Source organism: Vombatus ursinus, unplaced genomic scaffold, assembly GCF_900497805.2.
Source record: "Vombatus ursinus unplaced genomic scaffold, bare-nosed wombat genome assembly UNPS02014787.1, whole genome shotgun sequence".
Classification (NCBI taxonomy): Eukaryota; Metazoa; Chordata; class Mammalia; order Diprotodontia; family Vombatidae; genus Vombatus; species Vombatus ursinus.
Genome location: NW_020954565.1, coordinates 502,227 through 524,036, shown reverse-complemented (window position 1 = coordinate 524,036; position 21,810 = coordinate 502,227). Strand labels below are relative to the sequence as shown.

The window sequence follows — 21,810 nt, the reverse complement described above, 5'->3', positions numbered from 1 at the left end:
TAATTTAACTGGCTTTTCACCCAAATTACAAATCAAATAATGTCCTCATACAAACTTTAGTTTCAGAGTATATGAATGTACTTGTGTAAGTAAAGTAGTCTAGAAAGTTACTACCATTGGGTTAAAGTTGGACAAGAATGACCTTTGCCAAGCTGTCAATTATAAAGGGTCTCAGTCCATGAATAGTTTTGTTTCTCCTTTCCTAATTTTTTTTCTATTTTGTATATTTTAAAGGCTGCTGGAGCAGATGCCCTGGAGTTAAATTTATCATGTTCACATGGCATGGGAGAAAGAGGAATGGGCTTGGCCTGTGGGCAGGTAAGAACTTCAACTTCTTCCTTTTGCATGTCTGAGCAGCAATGCAGGCCAGTGTATTGATGGTTATTGCACCTCATGCTCCTAGGCCTATGAAACAGATTACTGGCTGGAGAGTTTCAGGTCTGCATTGTTTAAATATTTAGTACTTAAAAAGTGGAAAATGAGAGAAGCTGAAATTACACAAAGTGTTTAGTTTTATTGAGGAAAAAATTACATTATGTGCTTGACAGGAAGTAATATCATAACAAATAGTTTTTAAAAGCACTGAGGCAGAATTAGCTGCTTTCAAATGCAGTGTTCTTTATTCATTCTTAATGCTGATCCAGTTTCCCTGGAGCAATATCCTGGCCAAAGTGCATTGTTCATAGTGATTTTGTAGTAAATGGGGCACAGCACAAATGGCATTTTACATTTTTTAGCATCTGATCATTATTCCCTAACAGTATTTGGGGAGTCACAGAAAGAATTTGTTACTATTTTTATATTTGTATACAATGCATAGAAACTTCCACATTGCAGTACTTTTGATGGACTAGCATGCCTATAAAGCAAAGGAATTCTGAAGGCATAACCTAAATACAGAATTATAGGATAAAATCTTGAAAGATTTCATTGCTAAAAATGAAACACTTTGGCTTTCACTTAGCTTTTAATCTTGTAGAAAAAAAATCCATAGTGACATCAGTGCCATAATGAGAACCATTTTTGAGTGATGGTAGACTGGTGATGTCTGCTGAATATATTCTTATTCCAGATTTTTTCTTTTGAGGAGGAGGCAAACTGGACTCATGCTTTCACTGATATAAAGAGCTCCCAATATGGAAACTCCCTCCACTGATGTAGAATAGAATTTCGTCCATTGTTTAAAATCTTAGAGAGTCGCCTGGGGCACTGAGAAATTTAGTGACTTGACTATAGATGGTCGTGCAACTAGTATTTCTCTGAGGCGAGGCAGGAATCCGGGTTTTCAACACTAAAAATACACATGGTGCTTAATTTGGTGGACTGTTATTTTAACCTACTCAAATGAACATAGTTTGTATAGATATATGAAGATTTATAAGTATCTTACAAACACCGTGTTAACCTTCAGAACAGCCTTGAGTTAGGCAAAATGTATTCTTATGAGGAGTGTTTTGCCTAAAGTTTTTGGTTCATGCTGCCAAGTTTATAGGGAAATAGTAAGGAGTTCTGGAATGAAATACAAGACTCAGAACTTTCAATCAAAAGAATCATTAGATAAAAAGCACTCCACGAGTGAGTTAAATGACTTGAAAGTGATTTTCTTCACTAGTACAGAATCTGATTTCAACACGTGGAGAGAAAGGTGGAGGGGAAAAGTAAGGACGTATTTGAAGCAATCATATTTTCCCAACCTGAGCTAAAATTTTCTCTTTCCCCTTTACTACTTAGGGCATTTATATCTCAGCCTTCCATGACAGAAGGACATCAGTAGAAAAAAAAAATAGCATCTAACACAAAAAGTACACAACTTTGTGTGAAGTTATATCTTAGAATCATGGATTTTTTTTTTCCCTCGAAGTCACTTAAAAGCCATCAAATCCAATCTTTTCATTTTACAAATGAAGAAACTGAAACTAAAAGTTTAAATTAAAAACTTAACCTAAAAGGTTAAGTGACTTTTCCTAGGTCACACAGCTAGAAATTGCCTGAGGTAAGACTTTTAACAGGTTTTCTCTGATTTAAAGCACAAAGTTCTATCCTCTAGAGCACTGAAGCCTAAATATGGTAGTCTTGAAAATGATGCTGGAGAGAATCTTTCAAAGAAGACCCATCTCAAATTCATTTTTGAGCATAAAATAATTCTAACTTTAACTCTCTTAAAATATATGACATTACTTAGATATTAAGTTATCTAAGTGACAGATAGTAGTTAGCAAGGAGCTCTCTGACAACATGGATTCTTGCACAATCTTTAGCTAAATCAGGAATCCAGCCATCACCAATCAGTGTTATCATTTTCATTTTTAGAAAGCTTGGAGAGCATCCAAGAATAGAAGGAAAGTAGGAAACTAGGAACAAATGGAGACCAGAACTAAATAGAAAATTTTACTTTGAAATATAAGACTCAAGAGAAGCATAAAAAAGGTAAAGATGAAAGAGAAATCATAAGTGATTCAACAATGTTAAACTGTTTACCTTGCTATATGGGAATGTGATATATGTCATTTCTAAGAATTTTATTATTATTTGGCAGTTAGAGGACTGCACTTTCACAAAAACTGACCATATATTAGAGCATAAAAATCTCACAACCAAATGCAGAAAAACAGAAATATTAAATGCAATGTTTTCAGACCATAATGAATTAAAAATTATATTCTAGAGGGCAGCTAGGTGGCGCAGTGGATAGAGCACTGGCCCTGGAGTCAAGAGGACCTGAGTTCAAATCCAGCCTCAGACACATAACACTAGCTCTGTGACTCTGGGCAAGTCACTTAACCCCAATTGCCTCACTACATATATGTAGATAGATAGATAGATAGATATAGATATATACACATATGTGTGTATGCATGTATGTGTGTGTGTGTGTGTGTGTGTGTGTGTGTGTGTGTATATATATATATATATTCTATAGAGGGCTATGGAAGTATTGATAAAAAATCAATTGAAAACTAGATAACTTAATCCTAAAGAATGAGGCAGCGAGGTGGTGCAATGGATAAAGTGCCAGATCTGGAGTCAGGAAAACTCATCTTTGTGAGTTCAAATCTGGCCTCAGACACTTACTAGCTGTGTGACCCTGAACAAGTCACTTAACCCTATTTTCCTCAGTTCCTCATTTCTAAGTTATACTGAAGAAGGAAATGGCAAACCACACCATTATCTTTGCCAAGAAAACACCAAATGCCATCGTGAAGAGTTGAATATGACTGAAATTACTGACCAACAAGAAAAAAAATGAGTGGGTCAAAGAATAAATCATAGAAACAATTATTTCATTACAGAATAACAATGAGACAGTATTCCAGAATTTATGGATGCAGCCAAAGCGCTACTAAGGGAAAATTTATATCTCTTACATCAATAAAATAGAGAAAGTGCAGATCAATAAATTGGACATACAACTAAAACACTAGAAAAAGAACAAATGAAAAATCCTCAATTAAACCCCGAAATGGAAATCCTGAAAATCAAAGGAGAGATTAATAAAACTGACAGAAAAAAATTGAACTAATAAATTAAACTAGGGGCTAGCTTTGTGAAAAAAAATAATAAAATGGACAAACTATTGGTTAACTAGATTAAAAAAAAGAAAGAAAAAAACCAAATTACCAATATCAAAGTTGCAGGATATAAAATAAACCCATATAAATCATCAGTATTTCTGTATATTACCAACAAAGTCCAACAGCAAGAGCTAGAAAGAGAAATTTTATTTAAAATAACTTCAGACAATATAAAATACTTAGAAGTCTATCTGCCAAGACAAACCCACGGATTATATGAACACACGTACAAAATACTTTTCATAAAATAAAGACAGATATAAACAACTGGAGAAATATTAATTTCTCATGGGTAGGCTGAGCCAATATAATAAAAATGGCAATTCTACCTAAGTGACTTATTTAATACCATACCAATCAAACTACCAAAGAATTATTTTACATAACTAGAAAAAAATAAAAATATATAAATTATAAAAATAATAGTCATTTTAAAATAAAATAAAAACATTCATTTGGAGGAACAAAATGTCAAGAATATCAAAGGAATCAATAAAAAGCAGGTGGTAGGAGTGATCCAAAATTGGGGTTAAGTAGAGAATGAGTATCAGAAAAAATAGTAATAACTAATACTATACTCTGCATTTAGATGTCTACCTGAAAGTTTTAATGTAATATTAATCTATAAATTATTCCTAGCTTAGAGAGATAGATGTACAAACTGTCATAGTCCCCCATGTTCTCTGATATGACTACCCTAAGAAGATATCAGGTTAACATTTATAAGATTCTTAATAAAAAAAAAAAAGATCCAATCTGAGTTAACATTCTAAAATTGTTGAGGAACCAAATCATCATCCCATTCTTTCCTGGACCACTCCCATCACTCTGAAATTAAAAATAACCTTTTCTCATTGGAGAAATGTGGGCCTAGTTCTAATCACTTTGAGTAGGTAGAGAGTCAGTGAACAAGACAAAAAAAAATATTTTTTATTACATTTCTGGTTACTACCCTTAATTTATTCACCTAACAAAATGTCATCTTTGGCTGTTTTTTCCCCTTTTGTCTTTTCCTATTGCTTGTCTTTCCAATGTCCTTTTCCGAGGAGCATGTAATGCTTTAAATGAAAATATTTTAAAAATATTTTTAGATTCTCAAAAAAGATTTTTAGTATACTTCCATGGGAATAAAGAATTCAAGAGTACAGAACAATTTCACATTGAATAGGTTTACTATTGGGGCAAGATAGAGAAGGGAGAAAAAAATGAAATCAGAGCAGGGGTAATGGCTTGAGAAAGCATCGAGAGCTACAGAGTTTGGAGGTCGTGGTCAAAATAAACAGTGTTAAGATGAATGAAGCATAGAAAGACATGGAATGATAGAAGATTATTATTGAAGAAAAGGATTTCAGAACTAAAGTATATCCAGAATAGGGTGATAAGGCTAGTGAAAGGGCTCAAAACCCTGTCAACATTAATCTGTTGAAGGATCTGGGATATCTAGCTTTAAGAAGAGGAGATTCAAGTCTACAGGAAGGCTATGATTACTGTTTTCAAGTATTAGAAGGGCTATAATGGGGAAGAGGGATTAAACTCTTTCAGTCTGATCCTAGAGGGCTAGAGTAGGACCAGATTCATCTCAATGTAAGGGAAAACTTCCTCACAACTTAGGGTACCCAAAAGTGGAATGGACAACTTTGGGAAGTAGATAGTTCCCCTTCACTTGTCTTTTTTAAATAGAAACTGCCTTTAACACTTGTCAATAATGTTCTAATGTTCCTTCTGTGGTAGCCACTAATGTAGATGATGTCATTCAGTCAACTAGCATTTATTAAGCACCTACTGTGTGCCTGGCATTTCGAAAGTAACTTCTAACTATAAGTTTCAATGATCCTTTTATGTCTATGATTCTTTTGAAGCAGGGCCTTTCTTTAGTAAACCATGTATAATTCCGTAGCAACCTGTTATTGATTTTTGGGTTCCCTATCCCATGACTATAGTTTGGTTTAAATTATCTAGGAGGAATCAAGTTTTCCAAGGCTTGACTCCCATTGGAAGTCCCTGGATATTGACCACTGAAAAGGAATGTGCATGATCAGGCAACATCTGGTGGTCTTTGTTACTTGGAAAAAAGATGCAGGTTTAGGGCACAGGTATTACAGTGGTGAATTAGTATATAATCTAGTCATGCATTGATGTGAGAATTTGTAAATTGATGCTAGAGAATTTGAGTTGAGGGGCGGGGATCACTGTTTTACCTCAGCAAAGATAATTATACCGATGGAGTTGCCATGTGAAGTAACACCATTCATAGTTGGCTAGACATTTCCCAGGTAGCCCCAGCTTTGAAAGGAGAGAGCAGAGGTGATCTGTTCCATCCTTCAGTGCTTCTACCTGGCTCCCCTCAAGGGTTTATCCTTATAAATACAATGCCCTGTTTACTTCAAGGGTCTTCTGAGACATACTAAGGAGACGGTATTCCATCTTTGGAGTGGATAAAGCTCTCTTTGTAATCTGAATACAGGATAGTACCAAAGATAGATAGACCCTCACTGTCTGGTCTCTTTCTTTAGGAACACAGATGGAAAGCCATTAACAGAGTGTTCAGAACAAAATCCTGACAGTTACAAGGGAATAGGTAGTGTGTGACTTCAAACCAAGATAAATACAAAAAGTTTTTTGTTTGTTATGTCTATATTTGTTTGTTTTGGGTGGTAGGGAATGGAAAGTACATTAACAAATGGGGGGATCAGGAAAGAAGTTTTATAGGCGGCATCACTCGCACTGACCCTTGAAGGGTGTTACAAGAGATGTGGAGGGATGGGTTCAGGGATTCATCTAATAAATTCCATTTTACTCTTGTTGTGTTTGAGAACTCTCTGGTACATCTAGCTACAGATACCCAGCTGTATCTGCTAATGTTGTATTGGAGGACCCAGAGGATTAGATGTATAGATTTGGAACAATCTAGATAGAGCTTCCTATTACTGGAAGTATTCAAACAGAGTCTGGTTGACCATTTGTCAGGGGTTTTGTAGACAGATGTCCTATCTCCCTCACGTTTGTTTTGATGAGAGTGCTTTGTAAACCTTAAAGTCCTAGAAAAATGGGAGGTTTTTTTCCTCTTATTCTTATTACATTATGTAGGAAATTGGATTAAGTGATTTTTAAAATCTGATTCCGATTCTACTATTCCATTATGAATCATCATATTCTGACACAATTTTAACAAAGTTTTGGTCAATATGATCCTTTCTGATTCATTCTTTTAAGACATGGAATATAAACTCTTCCAGGGCTTCTTCTGGAACCATAAGCCACGTCATCTCTTTCTCTCAATTCTTAATTCTCTTCCAAATCTTTTGGCTCATTTGTAAGAGGAAAAACACCTGATTGGGAGTTTCAGGAAAAGGAACAGTAATGAAAGTATTACCCCTCTTCCAATCTGTTTCCTTTAGTCAAAAAGAAGGAAGAAAAGGGCACAGCTGGGCATCTTCCTACTATGTATATAAACCCCTGCTTGACTTTTTTTCCCACCAGAGAAGGTAACTTTCTATTTTCACTCTTTACTTTTCTCCTCTCATCGCTATTTATATCACAGAATAAGAACTTTAGCAGATATTACAGTTCATCTAGCCCAGGCCCTCTCTTTTGACAGATGGAAAAAAAATGAGAGGCCCAGAGAGGTTAAGAAAAATGCCCAGGATTACATAACTAGTCAGAGGTCACTCTGATACTAGATGATCTCTTCTCCCAGTTCTCCTCCAAGTGTCTTTTCTGCCATTCCAGTTTGTAAAAATTTTTTTCTACATAGTTAAATAAGTGTTTTCTAATATATGGAATATGCTCTCTGGGGGGAGGGAAAACTATAGAGTTATTGTAATGAATCTATATGCTTATCTAGCCTTGTCATTTTGATCTTTATTTAGTTCCACAAAATATGCAGTGTGACTCAGTATAGTAAATAAGCAAACATTTGTTCTATAGGCTGAATCAATAATGTATACATATGTGTATCACTATGATTCAAATGTAGATAGATAGTGCTATGATTAGTAAAATATAAAGCCATTTAAATGCATTCTTGAAATTACAGGGTTTTTTTATCATTGAGTATTATCTCAGTCAATTTTGGGGCCTGCAAAATTTTCCCATGTTAAACAGGATTCCCTATACTCACTAAGGTTGGAAACAATTGAGCTGGCTATAGTCATACCATGCTTGTTAACTTCACTACTGAGCTCTCAGCTAAATTTCCCTAGCAACACATAGCAACTTGCAACTTTTACACAATGCCTGGGTAGAATAATTCTTTAGAAATTGTTTCCTAAAAGAGCATGTATCCCCTACACAGGGAAGAACATTTTTGAACAAAAATAGGAACAAAGATTTGAACAGAGATTTAAACTGGTTTCCTGACATATACACAACCATACTTCATATTGTCCCACCCACTGGCATGCCATAGTAACTGCACTATTAGTGTGCTACTGAGCACTTGCCTTTATTATTCATAAAATGGTTATAACATTGTATAACATAAGAATCAATGTTATGAGATATTCATATATACATAAATGGTTCTAATTCACCAAGATTCTTGGATCTGGTTTTTTTTTTTTCTTGGTATATGTGTACATAGTTGAGTATCTTATATTTTTGAAATTTATTTTTCTTCCTTGGGTGAAAGTATATGTTTGATGTGAGAAACAAATTCATCCTCCACTGAGTGCCCCTTGTGGCATGGGGATGACCCTGCATTCTTGAAGGCTGTGATCATAGATTGAAAGTTCTAGCAGAACCATCCAAACTGGAAAACCTTTGAGTTTTAACCAGTCGGTGGAATCTAATTAAATTTGGTAGTGCTCATTGTTGGCAGGTTGGTCACCAGATGATTTTTTAAAACTATGCTATGGTGAATATAGAGGAGTTATAAGCTGTTTTGGTGGGTAGAGTAATCACACTGATGAAATCTTTGAAATTTTTAATTATGGCAGCAAGTAAACTGACCTATCTGTTCTAAAGGCATTAGCACTTATTAAAAATTTCATAAATTAAGCTGGAGTCTTATTAATTTTTTTATGAAAGGGTAGAACTAGATAAACACTGATGACCTAGATTGTATAACAGAGGGAATTCACTTTCACTTCTGCCTATTGTTCAGAAGAGGTAAGGCATACCTTTCCACTAGTCAATTGGTCAACAAGTGTTTCTTAAGCTCTTACTATCTTATAAGTGCTGAGAACTATGTTATAAGTGTTGAGAACACAAATATACAAGCAAAAAAAAATAGCCTATGCACTCAGACACCACATAAAAGGGAAATGAAAGGGGCCCAGGGAGAAAAAGGAAAGGAGGCATGGGTCTCAGTGAAGTAGTCAGGGTTGGAGCCTGGTGAGAAATGAAGAGATAGAAGGCTTGGACAGCTTGAAAGTCCTAGGAGAAGTCATCCAGTCACAAGGGGAGACCACAGGGACAGAGGGTACTGCTCAGGTATGAATTCCAGTGCTGAAATGATGTTCCATCATGTTGAAGAGTTTTCTGGAGCTTGGATGAAGGAATCTGGATTACAGCCTTCCTTGATTGCTCTGGGAATATTCCCATTGTGCAAAAATTACAGCCTAATTTATTTTGCCCCATTGTTTTCAAACATACATCCCGCCAAGAATTTGGAAATATTGAAACAAATATTCAACTAATATAGAGCCTTGAAAGTATATGCAGTGTGCTGTTTTGGCAGGGTGAGTTTAGAAGCATGAGGTCTTAAAATGTTCTATAATATAAAATATGATTGACCCTGATAATATATAACAATCCACAGAAATTGGTTCTTTCATATTGCTGCCATAGTTTTTTTCGCATCCCAGATTTAATTTAAATAAACTTTGTGTGTATGTTTTTAAAGGGCAAGCCATTTTTTTTTCATGTTGAAGCATGCTGACATTATTCATGAAACATTAACCAACAATTATTGCCCTTACCCTTGCCAAACAACAGGCATTTCTAAACAGGAATTGCATCCAAATTTAAGTATAAGGACCACATATCACCAGATGTGCTGTTGACTTTCTTGGGAAATAAAATCTTATTCCAACAGCTGGGTTAACAGAGACACTCTATCTCTGATACAGCATCTGGGTCCATGGAGAGATTAAAACAGTCATATACTGGACCAGGTCCCTTTTTTATTGTCATTCTGTACATAGGAATAATTTGAAGTATAATACTCAAAGGGCTATGGTACCTGGTAGTCACAATAGTTGTTGTACACCTATAGCCATGTTAGCTATCACTATGAAAGCAACAGCAAAGAGTAAGACTCTGTAAGTGATAGAAATAAATAATCTCTCTTCTTTCCCCACTCCCACCATCTGATAAATTGTGACATAACATAAGTCTCGCTAGGATTTGAGAACATACAAGACACTGACTAGCTGGGCAAATCATTTAACTTCATTAAGCTTCAGTTTTCTCATCTGCAAAATGGGGATAATAATAGTAAGTGCTTCTCAGGGTTGTTGTGAGGGTCAAATAAAATAACAAGTAAAATTATTTTCATAACTTTAAGTAGTATATAAATGCTAACATACCAAACTACTTAAGACAAATGAGCTCTAAGACAAGGAAAGCTCCTGTTGTATGGTCATGTAGTATACCCTGTTTCAGATTCTTGACTTATTGTAGGACTTGCAACTCCAGCACCAGTCTTGATACCCTGTTCATTGAAGAATCCCATAGTTATGAATTAGAAAGGACAACCTTCTACCTCTATCCTTTGTAAGTAGATATCAGGATAGAATATTTACATTCATATAATCATAGACTATAAGTGTTGAAAGGAACCATAGACGTTCTTTAGCTCAACCACTGCTTGGCCCATGAATCTCTTCTATAACATTCCTGATGAATGATCATACAGTCTTCATTTGGAGACAACCAGTAACAGGTAAGTCATTAACTCCTCCAATATTAGATAGCCTTAATTGTTAGGAGGTAATTCTGTGTATTAAGCAAAAATTTGCCATCTTGCAACTCTTTTTTCCTTGTAGCTTTGGTCTTAGCACTGCCCCCCTGGGGACAAGAAAACAATTTACCTTTCAAAAGTGTATGGTGGGCATTTCTTAATGTGATCAAAGTGAAAGAAAGAATAGAATGAGTGGATATGGTATGCAATTCCACATATAACGACATGACCTTGTTAAATAAGTTATTGATGCCAAAAACTGGGAAATGTTGAAGAAAAGACATAAGAGCATGCCCATTTCGTAAGGAGATTTAACCTTTGTAAATAATTCCCACCATAAGGAGACAAAAAGATGTTAGAAACTGCCTCATCCAGAAAACACTTCCTTTCCTTGCCAAATAACAAGCCAAGGGCCACAATAGCTTAGAGTATAAAGTCATTTTAAGGTATTAGAGGGGGGAATGTTGAAAGATCATAAGCAGGATCACCTGAAAACAGAGAGAAGCAGTGGTGGGGGGTAACAGGTGTAAAGAAAACTTGGCAGCAAAACCAACTAAGCAAAGATATCTTTGGATATTTAAGAATAAAACTAGAAGGAAGACAGCAAGTGGTGAAAAGGATGGAAAAAAATTATAAATATTTTTATAACAAACTCTTTTCACCATCAATGACAGTATAGTCACCATGTTTGAACCTTGGCATTGCAGTCTCTGAGGTAGTGCATGAGTAGGGAGAAATACGAAAGAAAACAAAAAATAGAAAGAACATCTGAAGTAGACAAAAGCATTGGAAGTCATGCTAGAGGCAACAAAATTTTGAAGGTATTTTGAGATTGATTTCTGAAAGAATAGACTTGGGGAAAAACACCGTGGACCTTTTTGTTACCAAAAAAAGGGAAAAAAGAAAAAAAAAGGAGAAGAATGAGAGGGTATGAATAACTACGTAGCTATATCCTTATTTCCCCATCTCTCTACAAATTTTGTGAGCATAATCTAATCAAGTGTAAGAAAACCTCTGATGGAATCAGAGGAAGAAAATGAAAGGCATTTTAAAAGAATAGTCAATATCAGGGAAGGCAGTAGTGATATAGGGAGCCAACCTTGGAGGCAGGAAGATCAAGGTACAGGTCCTATCTCTTAAACCTACTGCTACTTAAACCTACTAACCCTGGGCAATTCTCTCAAACTCTCAGTGCCCCAGGCAGTTCTCTAAGACTGTAAGTAACATAGTCATTGCTGATCTACATTTGATAGAGGGATTTCCTCACTGGAATTTCCCAAAACCAATGAAATCAGAGATGTGGGGGAGACCTACAGCAGTTCACTTTGTTATAGTGGCATAATTGACTGAAATGTATAGAAAATACATGCTCCTATCATGCTTATTTTTATACTATAACAAAGCATTTGATTTAATAGAGCAAAATTCTATTCTCTACCAAGATGTCTCCCATCAAGATTCCTTGGAATATGAAAAAGAGATGACTTTGTTCAAGAACCCTCTATCAAAAAGGGATAAACATATGCTTACCAAATATGCTTACCATATTTGCTTACCATATTATAAAAATATGCTTACCAAAGGTGTTTGCCACCATCATGGAGGATTTGTAGCAGAGAATCTCTATGAAAGAAGAATTGATTTTAGATGCAGTCTGTTCTTGACATCATGCTTATGGCTTTAAGTCCTAGAGTATCATCCAGAATGCAGTGGAAAGGAACATGGTAGGAGTGAGCAGGCTTTAACTCATTACCAACTAATAATTATATGAAAGCAATATTGCACAGCAGAAAGAGCTCCGGATTGGAAGTTAGAGAACTTGGTTTTAATCCTGGCTTTACCACTGGTCACCTCTGAGATGCTGGGAAAGTCATGCAACCTCTCAGAGCTCTAGTTTCCTCATTCAAAATAAACAAGTTGGACTATGGCATCCTCTAAAGTCCATTCCATCTCTAAATCTCCCTGTGTAATAAAGTAGAATGTAGGGCATTATCATGGAAATATATATTTGTAGAAGAAGGCAGGCTAGTCACATGGCAAGAGGAAGGAATGTCCCTTGGAGAGGCTCCATGCTCCATTGTTATCCACCATGTCAGGAAAAGTAGAGGACGATTTCCAACATATTAACTTATCCCCTCCCCTTAGGAAAACTTGAAGAGGACAAGAATAGTCACCCAGCATGAAAAGACCCTGAGGGGGCATATTCTACATCATGGTAGGGGAAAGCCCATAGAGAAAAAGCACAGATCCATCAAAGTATTGAAGTGGTGGGACTAAAATGAAAATGAAAGTTACTACTTTCAATTGGACATAGGAATTCTTCAATGGGAGAGTTTTGGATCTGGCAGTTTCTTCAGCATTGCAGTTAGTTAGAACATAAAGGTCATAAAGTTAAATGCTGCTGAGTTAAATTTGTGAAAGACTGGACCCCAGGGTGTTGGCATCCAGAAGTATCAGATTTACATGCATTGAAGAATAAGTGATAAAATTTCAAAACTTGGCTAACTATACAAAAATTACATGTGATTATGTAATAAAGTAGTTATATTGAGAGACACCAAATGTAGCTGCATGCTCTAAGCTTTGGGAATACAGTCAGTGTCTTGTACATAGGAGGAGGAGGGATGGTCTTTGAAAAATAGTTATTGAATTGAATTCAGCAAAGGTAACTGATACTTTTACATGGATTGTAGATGTGTGCTTCATTGGTATCCCCTTTTCTGCTATTTTGTTCAATATTATACAAATCTTTAGAAACATTTTAGAATTAATTGTCCATTTGTACAGGAGAGGGGAAAGTATGTTTAGGCAAAAAAAATGTTTCATATTGTATTATGGTGCCCAGCCCTTTGTTTGATTTTAATTTCTAGTCATTAGACTAGACACTGGTGCTTACATAATGTAGCTAGCTAGAGGATATTTGTAAGAAGCATCTATATGGTTGCCAATATTTTGCCTGAAGCTGGCTCTGTGTGAGTTTTCCATTTTAGTTATTAATGCTGGTTAATAATAAAATGATGAATTTTTCTTAAAAAAAAAACTCTTTATAAATTGTTGGTAGAAGGCAATGCCCTTTAAATCTATAACTGGAATTTCAGCACTGGGATAAGGAGTGCTATTGATTTTCGGTAGAGCAATAATAGCATAGCTGTAAAAGTTATGTGTTATAACAAATATGTAGACCACCTGGTGAATAGTTGCAGCATAGTTTTTTAAAGTGTATTTTTAAACCCCAGTAGCTTTTTACTGTGTCCATCATCTGTTAGAAATGAAAAACATAGCAATGATAGCTTTTCAAACAGTTAAAAATCTTACACTGAATATTGTCAATACCACAGTGATATTCAGAAGTATGCGTGCCTCAGTTCGCTACATGCTTTGTCAAGAAAAACTGAAAACAGCCCATCAGTCTGGAACATTGAAGGCTGAGGGGACATATGGATGGGTGTAAAATTATGAAGGGTATATGTAGCATAATGACATGTTGGAACTACGGGTAGTAGTTGTTAGAACTAGTAGTAGTTAGGGAGACAATTTGGGAAGCTGGCATAGCTAGCCTGGGTATGAAAAATGGGACTTTCAGCAGAGGAAAAGTTTGCATACAGGAAGTAGAAGGTACTGACATGAAAACTAGTATATCCACTGAATTATGGGCTATTAATTAATTAATAATTTATTAAGTGTTTACTTTGGGTCAAATACTGGGAATTCAAAGACAAAAATGAAACAGTTCCTACTCTCAAGGACCCTACATTCTCTGGGAGATGATTATATACTTAATAGAAAACTGACTGTGAGATATTAACTTATAGCAATGATGATGATTGTGATGATGATAATGATATTAACACTAATGATGCTGATGAAACCTAGACATTTTGAGATGCTCCTAACTATCTGATACTGCTGTTTGTTTAGGAGCTAGCCAGGTTTTAACTGTCTGTATTTGCAATCCCTGGAACTGTCCAGCATTATCAAAAATTCTTAAAACAAACATTGCTGTCACTTGTGTCTGCTCCTGGTTCAGTTGTTTTAAAAGAGCTTTCGTGCATTATCAGAAAGTTCTGCATGGAGATTTCCTCTCATATCTGTAAAGCCCTTAGAAGGTACAGCTCCTCTGTCTTATGACCTGCTTGCCTTTGCTGATTAGACAGCTCTCCACCTATTTTTTTTTTCAGGACTGTACCCAGCTACTCCAGGGGGGAGGTTTTTATATTTGCCATTTCTGTGATTGAAGTATAGGTTCTTTTTCATTTCCACTCTACTTCTTGAACTATTTGTGCTGTTTCCTATTTCTACTCCTGACTTTATCTTCCTGGGTTTGAAAATCTATAAGATATAACCTTCTCTCTCTTCTCCCACTATTTACACAGGTAGGTTCCTGAGATACTTGAAAAATAGATAAATTCATAGATGTTCATTTCTAATGCACAACCCTTCAGATTGCTGCCCCCATTTTTTCCCAAAGTTCTATTCTCTTGCTCCTTTAATTCTTCTGATTACCTTGGCCTCAATTAAGTGTCTTCTGATCTCCCATTTAACCAGAAAGGCAGTCTGTGATCTTGTACTTTAGGGAGCAGGAGCCAGTAGGAATTTTAAAAATTCAAATCCTACCTCCAAGAGCCAGAAGGGTTTCTTGCACATACAACAAAACAAGGTAGCTGCAGCTCTCAGAAGTTTTCCTGTTTTATCACAGCCTTTGTTCTCTTGCTGATGGTTTGATTTTTAAAGAGTTCTACGTAATTTGAACAATTCTAAACTTAACTTGAATACAGTACATTTGGAATATTAAACAGTAATGTTGTCCACAAGGACAAGCAATTAGGAATCAGGAAGCATACTAGCAGTAGGGATTGAAGTGGGGAACTGAACCGGTGAAACATGCTGTAGGGGAAAGAGAGCTAGATTTGGAATAAGAGGACCTAAGTTTAAGTCTCAGCTTCATCATTTGCCTCCTCTGACCCTGGGCAAGTCACTTAATTTCTATGGGTCTCAATTTTTTTATCTGGGAAATTAGAAGTTGGGGCTAACAACCTCCAAGTTCCCTTCTAACTTTAATCATATGATTCATACAGATTCATAGAATCTCAAAGTTAAGGGACCTCAGAAGTCCTGTAGTCCACTCTGCAGCTGAATAAAAATTACCTCTGAACAAGTGGTAATCCAAGCTTTGCTTGAAGACTTTTAACATCACATAATATAATTTACATTTACATAGAACCTTTGAGATTTGGAACGGGCTTTATGAGGTAACATGTTCAGGCATTATATAAAGGCTAGCTATTATAATCATTACATTATATAATTTGACCTTGGTCACAACCCTGTGATGTAGGTGCTGTTGTTTTCTCCATCTTACAGATGATGGTCAGAGGGGCTAAGTGACTCATTCCTGGTCACATGCCTACTAATGTCAGGAGCAGGCTTCACACTGAGGACTTCTTGACTCCAAGTTCAGTATGATATACTGTCTTTCTAAAGATGGGGAAACCCAACATATCTTGATGTAGATGGTTCCATTTTTGGATAATCAACCCAATTTTATGAAGTACCTAGTATGTGGGTGGCACAAAAGAAAAGGTGAATCTTTCTTCACCTCAAAGGTGAATATGGTACTTGCTGAAGTAGAAGGGCAAATGGTTTAGGGGAAAATCCTGGATAACAGATGCATAATAAACCATTAGGGAGCCAAGTGTGCCAATAAATCTATGTGGCCTACCATTCTGATCTGATATGGCAATGTCTTTGTATTTTAGATACCTACATCTCCAAAATCCCTTAATTCTCTTCCAAGGTCAGTCTCAGGACTGATACTTAGTCCTTTTTTGTAATCATTATGAGTTTCTTGTATCTAGCTTTTCTTCTTTTTTTTCCTCATTTTCTCTCTCAAGTCCATTTTAGTTATGTGTATCTAACATATACATTTCCTTAAATCCTAAACATCATTTTGATGGCTCCCAGCCCCTATATTCTAAATTGCTTAGGGGCCCCGCTGAGCAACAGGTATGTCCTTATTTAACCCATAATCTGGTTTTAACAACACCACAGGCCCCCAGACTCAATATAGCCACTGCCCCTGGCTAGCCACTGCCCTCATATCCAATTCACATATTTGAACAGGTGTGTTCTTGTACTCAACCACAATCACATCATCCATTTAGCCCAAGACAGGACCACAATACCTAACTATCCATCTTGACCAGACAGGACCACAATAGCCAGTCAATCAGAAAGCAGCATGACCAGGATGTTTGATCACTGAACCATAGAAGGGACCCCTCCTCTATTACCTAATCCCTTGACAAACCCCTTGTGCCTTCTTAATATTCATAATTTGTTGTGTAATTGCATCTTTACCTTATAAAAATCCCTCTTGCTTTCCCTGAAGTTGCTGGTTCCTCTTGGAACTTAGCCCGCTTCATGAGCGGCATCAATTTCAATAAATGCCTATACTTGGATTAGAGGTGGTCTGACTGAATTCTTTGAGATGGTGCCACCACAACACCTCATGAAACCAAAACAATTTCCTCTCCTTTAAGATACTCAATGATGAATCTTAGTAATAGTTTTCTTTAAGAGTTAGGGATTCATTTTGCAACTAGAGTTTACTGAGTAACAGGTGGAGGAAGTGAGACATCAAAGTAACAGGCCTAGCCAACTCCAGCCTAGAATATTATTTGGTCCAAGTTCTGGGAACAAGGAAGAAAGTGACAATACTTCTATACCCACAAGTGTGACTACAGAGCATTACTTCCAGCCCATCTCCACACCAGTGATGTCTCCCAGAATTCCCAGACACTTAAGAACTGTAAAAAAGCACCAAGATTTCATTCAATCAGTTTTATAAGGAATAACTAAACAAAGGAAAAACATAAGCTCTAGACATATTCACCATTTAAAAAAATCGCATTAGTATCCTTTGTATTTGAAGATAGCGCTACTTATGAACATAGCACTGTCCCATTTTTACATAATATAATTGGTAATGTGAATTTTAGAAAATGAAGATGTCTGGTTTAGGGGTAAAAATGATTTGAATGGTGCTTCAAAGCCTTTTATTCAATTTTAATTGAGTTTTTATATCTTCTAATTCATTAATAAAGAGAAGAAAAGAGAAACCGTCATTTTTTCTTCCCATCATTACTACGGTGTAATAGAATGTTTTTTTTTTTCAACAAAATGCTTATGGTTAATTAACAATTTCTATTTTTAGGGAAAAATCCATGTTCATACAATCATCTTGGTCATCAACCATTGCACAAAAAGTGGGGATTTACCAAGCATAAGCTCTGGATTCTATTTCTTGTCTATAATTATTTGGGAGAAGGCGGGAGCCAAAGCAGTTGAATGTGAGATAGCTCAGCCTTCCAACACATATGTATAAATGTGTTAAATATTCAATGCTCCAGACAAAAGTATATGGGCTCATTTTCCCCCAGAACACCAGCATCCAGCTCCCCCTTCCTAAAAGGTAGAGATCATTAAGTAACCTAGGTGGCAAAAAATATCTGTCCCCTTCTATTGCCCTTTAGAGTAGTATGACAGTGAGCATCATAAATCAGATGCTGTGCTAAACAGCCATGCCACAGGGCACGAGTGGAGTAACAGGGATGTTAGAGAATCAGTTATTTGAATTTTTTTTTTAATTTCTTTCTTACCCAATTTCATGCTGCTCTTTTCCTGTCATCATATTTCTTTCTCTTCCTCCTCCCATCTATTGTTTTGAGGGTTTTGTGCCTGACGGTTCTTCTCTACTTCTGGGTTAGTCCTTTTTTGTTGCCTTGTTTCTGCCTTAGTGGGCGTGTGTGTGTGTGTGTGTGTGTGAGCACATGTGTGTCTCTTCTGTTCTCTGCCTCATTCTCCTTTTTTCTCATACAGTCGTCTGCCTGCTTTCCTTTCTCTTTCTGCCTTATTGTCCCAGTGTAAAGCGGAAATACAAATTACTTCTTGTCTGCAGTGCTATACCTTTGACATTTCCCCTTCAGGTTGTTCAGAGTCTCTGTCATGTGAACTGCTTACATGGGATTCCAGAGTCCCAAATAGATGTCAAAGGCCCTGATGGAGATGTAATCATAAAACAAAAAAAAAAAAATGCAAAACAGTGTTCCCTAAAGAAGTAAATGCCTCAGCCCTGTGTCCCAAATCTCCTAGAATATGGTTTTCTTCTACAAACCTGGACGCATGCAAACTTTTTTTGCCAAACTGGATCTAGAAGGAACTACGGTGGACCAATGACAATTCCAACCTCTACTTGGTTAAACCCTTTCCAGAGGTGGGGAACCTGTGGCCCTCTAGGTCCTCAGGTTCAGTTTGGATTCAGTCAAGGGGTCACACTTGAGGACCTAGAGGTCCACATGTGACCTAGAGGTCTCAAGTTCCCCACCCCTGCCCTTGGCTATTCTTTCTTTTGTTACTATCTATTGCTATTTAGCATGTGAAAAGAATTAGCCATTTGGTGGAAAGTCTTCACTTCTAACCAGAGCTGGCAGTGGTACTGTGTCCCTCCATCGTTTATACAGCCCACCACCACGGGTTGCCAGCTTTCCTTCTTTCTCTGTGAACACTCTAACAACTTCATTTTCCTCTTCTCCATTTGCTCCACCCTGGCATCCTTATATTCCATTCCACTATTCCTTCAGACTTGAAGCTCTGACCTTCCATTCAGAAGCACAGCAATTAAAGGATTTTTGTGCTGAATTTACCTGCTTCAAATTAGAAAGCTAATCATAATTAGCTAATTCTTTGCCACAGACCATGCTGAATTCTTCTTCCCACTTCTGTTTAGGATTTACTCCCCATTGTCAAGGCAACTGCTTCTGTGGCAACATTTGAGGTACTTGAATTTGGGGAAAATAGAATGAGAACTTGGAAAGAGCCTATCAGGGCAGTCCCCTCCTTTTGTAGCTGAAGAAACTGAGACATGGTGACATAAATAGTAGTGATAGCTCTCATAATTACATCACTCTGGAAGCATTACAAAATACTCTCCTTATAATCACTCAGTGATATAGGCTGTACAAGTATTCTCATTCTTGTGTCACAAATGAGGAAGTAAAAAAGACCTCAAGATGTTGTAACTTGCTCAGGGTCACACAGCTAGATTGTTTCAGAGGATAGATTTGAACTCAGAACCAGTGCTTTATACTATACTTACTTGCCCCAAATATCAGATCCAGTGAGTGCAAGACTTTTGACAAGATGCAGGGTCTCTTGATCTAGGCCAGTCAGTCTTTTTTTCTACTACATTAAACATGTTGATTTCTATGTAATTCCAATATATTCTATAAGAATTTATTGATTGGGGATGGAGCCAAGATGGCAGAGTAAAAGCAGTGACCTGCTTGAGCTCTTCCCCAAATCCCTCCAAATACCTATTTAAAAAATGACTCTAAAGAAATGTTAGAGCAGCAGAACCCACAAAAAGAGTGAAACAAATTTCCAGCCCAAGACAACCTGGATGGTTGATTAGAAAGCCCTGTTGAGCCAGGCTAGGAGAGGAACGCAGTTCAGCATGGACCACATAGGCAAAGACCAGGCTTCAGCAAACTTGGAGCAGTCCTAAGGGGATTGAATCAAGGGGAGCTGTGGTGGTTTCCAGACTCTCAACCCACAAACACCAAAGACAACTTAGAAGGTCAGTAGGAAAGGTCTGTTGGACTGAGGAGAGAGAAGAGCTCAATCCAGCCCCAGTCCCAACACAGCCCCAGAGTAGTGGCTGCTTCCATCAAGTGGATGATCAGAGGGGGATTGCAGGGATCTCTTTGGTAGCACTGTGGCAGGATTCTCTTGCTTTGCCTGTCCTTGAATCTGGGTCATAGTTCTGGGTGGTGGTCCTGGAGTGAGGAGGAGCTCTGATGTGGTGGTGCTTGTGATGGTGGTGAAGAGGGAATCCTCCTCACAGAAAAGAATACTTGTGGGCACTCATAGACCAAAGCACCTTGGAAGAACTGAAAATTTACAGATCCCTAGAAGTATCTCTGAAAACAGCTGTACAAACCCCCGAAGCTTGGGACAGTACATTTTCCACATTGGAAACAGACTCCTACCTTAACAAAGAGTTTAACACTCAAGTAATTGGTTGGGAAAATGAGCAAACAGGACAAAAAAGTCAGACCATAGAATCTTATTTTGGTGAAAAATAAGATCAAAACATACAACCAGAAAAAGACAACAAAGTCAAAGCTCCTACATCCAAAGCCTCTAAGAAAAATATGAATCAGTCCAAGGCCAAGGAAGAGCTCAAAAAGGATTTTGAGAAGCAAGTAAGAGAAGTAGAGAAAAAAATTGGGAAGAGAAATGAGAGTGATTCAAGAAAATCATGAAAAACAAGTCAACAGCTTGCTAAATGAGACCCCCTCAAAAAAATACTGAAGAAAATAACATCTTAAAAAATAGCCTAACCCAAATGGCACAAGAGGTCCAAAAAGCCAATGAGGAGAAGAAAGCCTTAAAAAGCAGAATTGACCAAATGGAAAAGGAAGTCCAAAAGCTCACTGAAGAAAATAAGTCATTAAAAATTAGAATGGAGCAAATGGAAGCTAATGACTTTATGAGAAATAAAGAAATTGTAAAATAAAACCAAAAGGATGAAAAAATAGAAGACAATGTGAAATATCTCATTGGAAAAACAACTGACCTGGAAAATAGATGCAGGAGAGATCATTTAAAAATTATTAGACTACTTAAAAGCCATGATCAAAAAAAGAGCCTAGACATCATCTTTCAAGAAATTATCAAGGAAAACTGCCCCAATATTCTAGAACCAGAGGATAAAATAGAAATGGAAAGAATCTACCGATCGCCTCCTAAAAGAGATCCCAAAAGGAAAACTCCCAGGAATATTGTAGCAAAATTCCAGAGTTCCCATGTCAAGGAGAAAATATTGCAAGCAGCCAGAAAGAAAAAATTCAAGCATTGTGGAAACACAATCAGGATAGCACAGGATTTAGCAGCTTTTACATTAAGGAACTGGAGGGCTTGGAATATGATATTCTGGAGGTCAAAGGAGCTAGGATTAAAACGGCAAAACTGAGTATAATCCTTCAGGGGGAAAATGGACATTTAGTGAAATAGAGGACTTTCAAGCATTCTTGATGAAAAGACCAAAGCTGAATAGAAAATTTGACTTTCAAATACAAGACTCAAGAGAAGCATGAAAAGGTAAACAGGAGAGAGAAATCATAAGGGACTTATTGAAGTTGAACTGTTTACATTCCTACATGGAAAGATGATATTTGTAACTCATGAGACCTTTCTCAGTATTAGGGTAGTTGGATGGAAAAAAAATAGATAGATAGATAGATAGATAGATAGATAGATAGATAGATAGATAGA

General features: G+C 36.8%; 1 protein-coding gene across 1 annotated transcript in view; it reads left to right on the top strand.

Annotated features, from left to right (window-relative positions):
* The window catches only part of DPYD (dihydropyrimidine dehydrogenase), a 1,024,364-nt gene that overhangs the window by 688,329 nt on the left and 314,225 nt on the right, over positions 1-21,810 (top strand). The window contains exon 16 of the mRNA XM_027868249.1: positions 235-318. Coding sequence (XP_027724050.1) covers positions 235-318 — 84 coding nt within the window. The remainder of the gene's footprint in view (positions 1-234; positions 319-21,810) is intronic.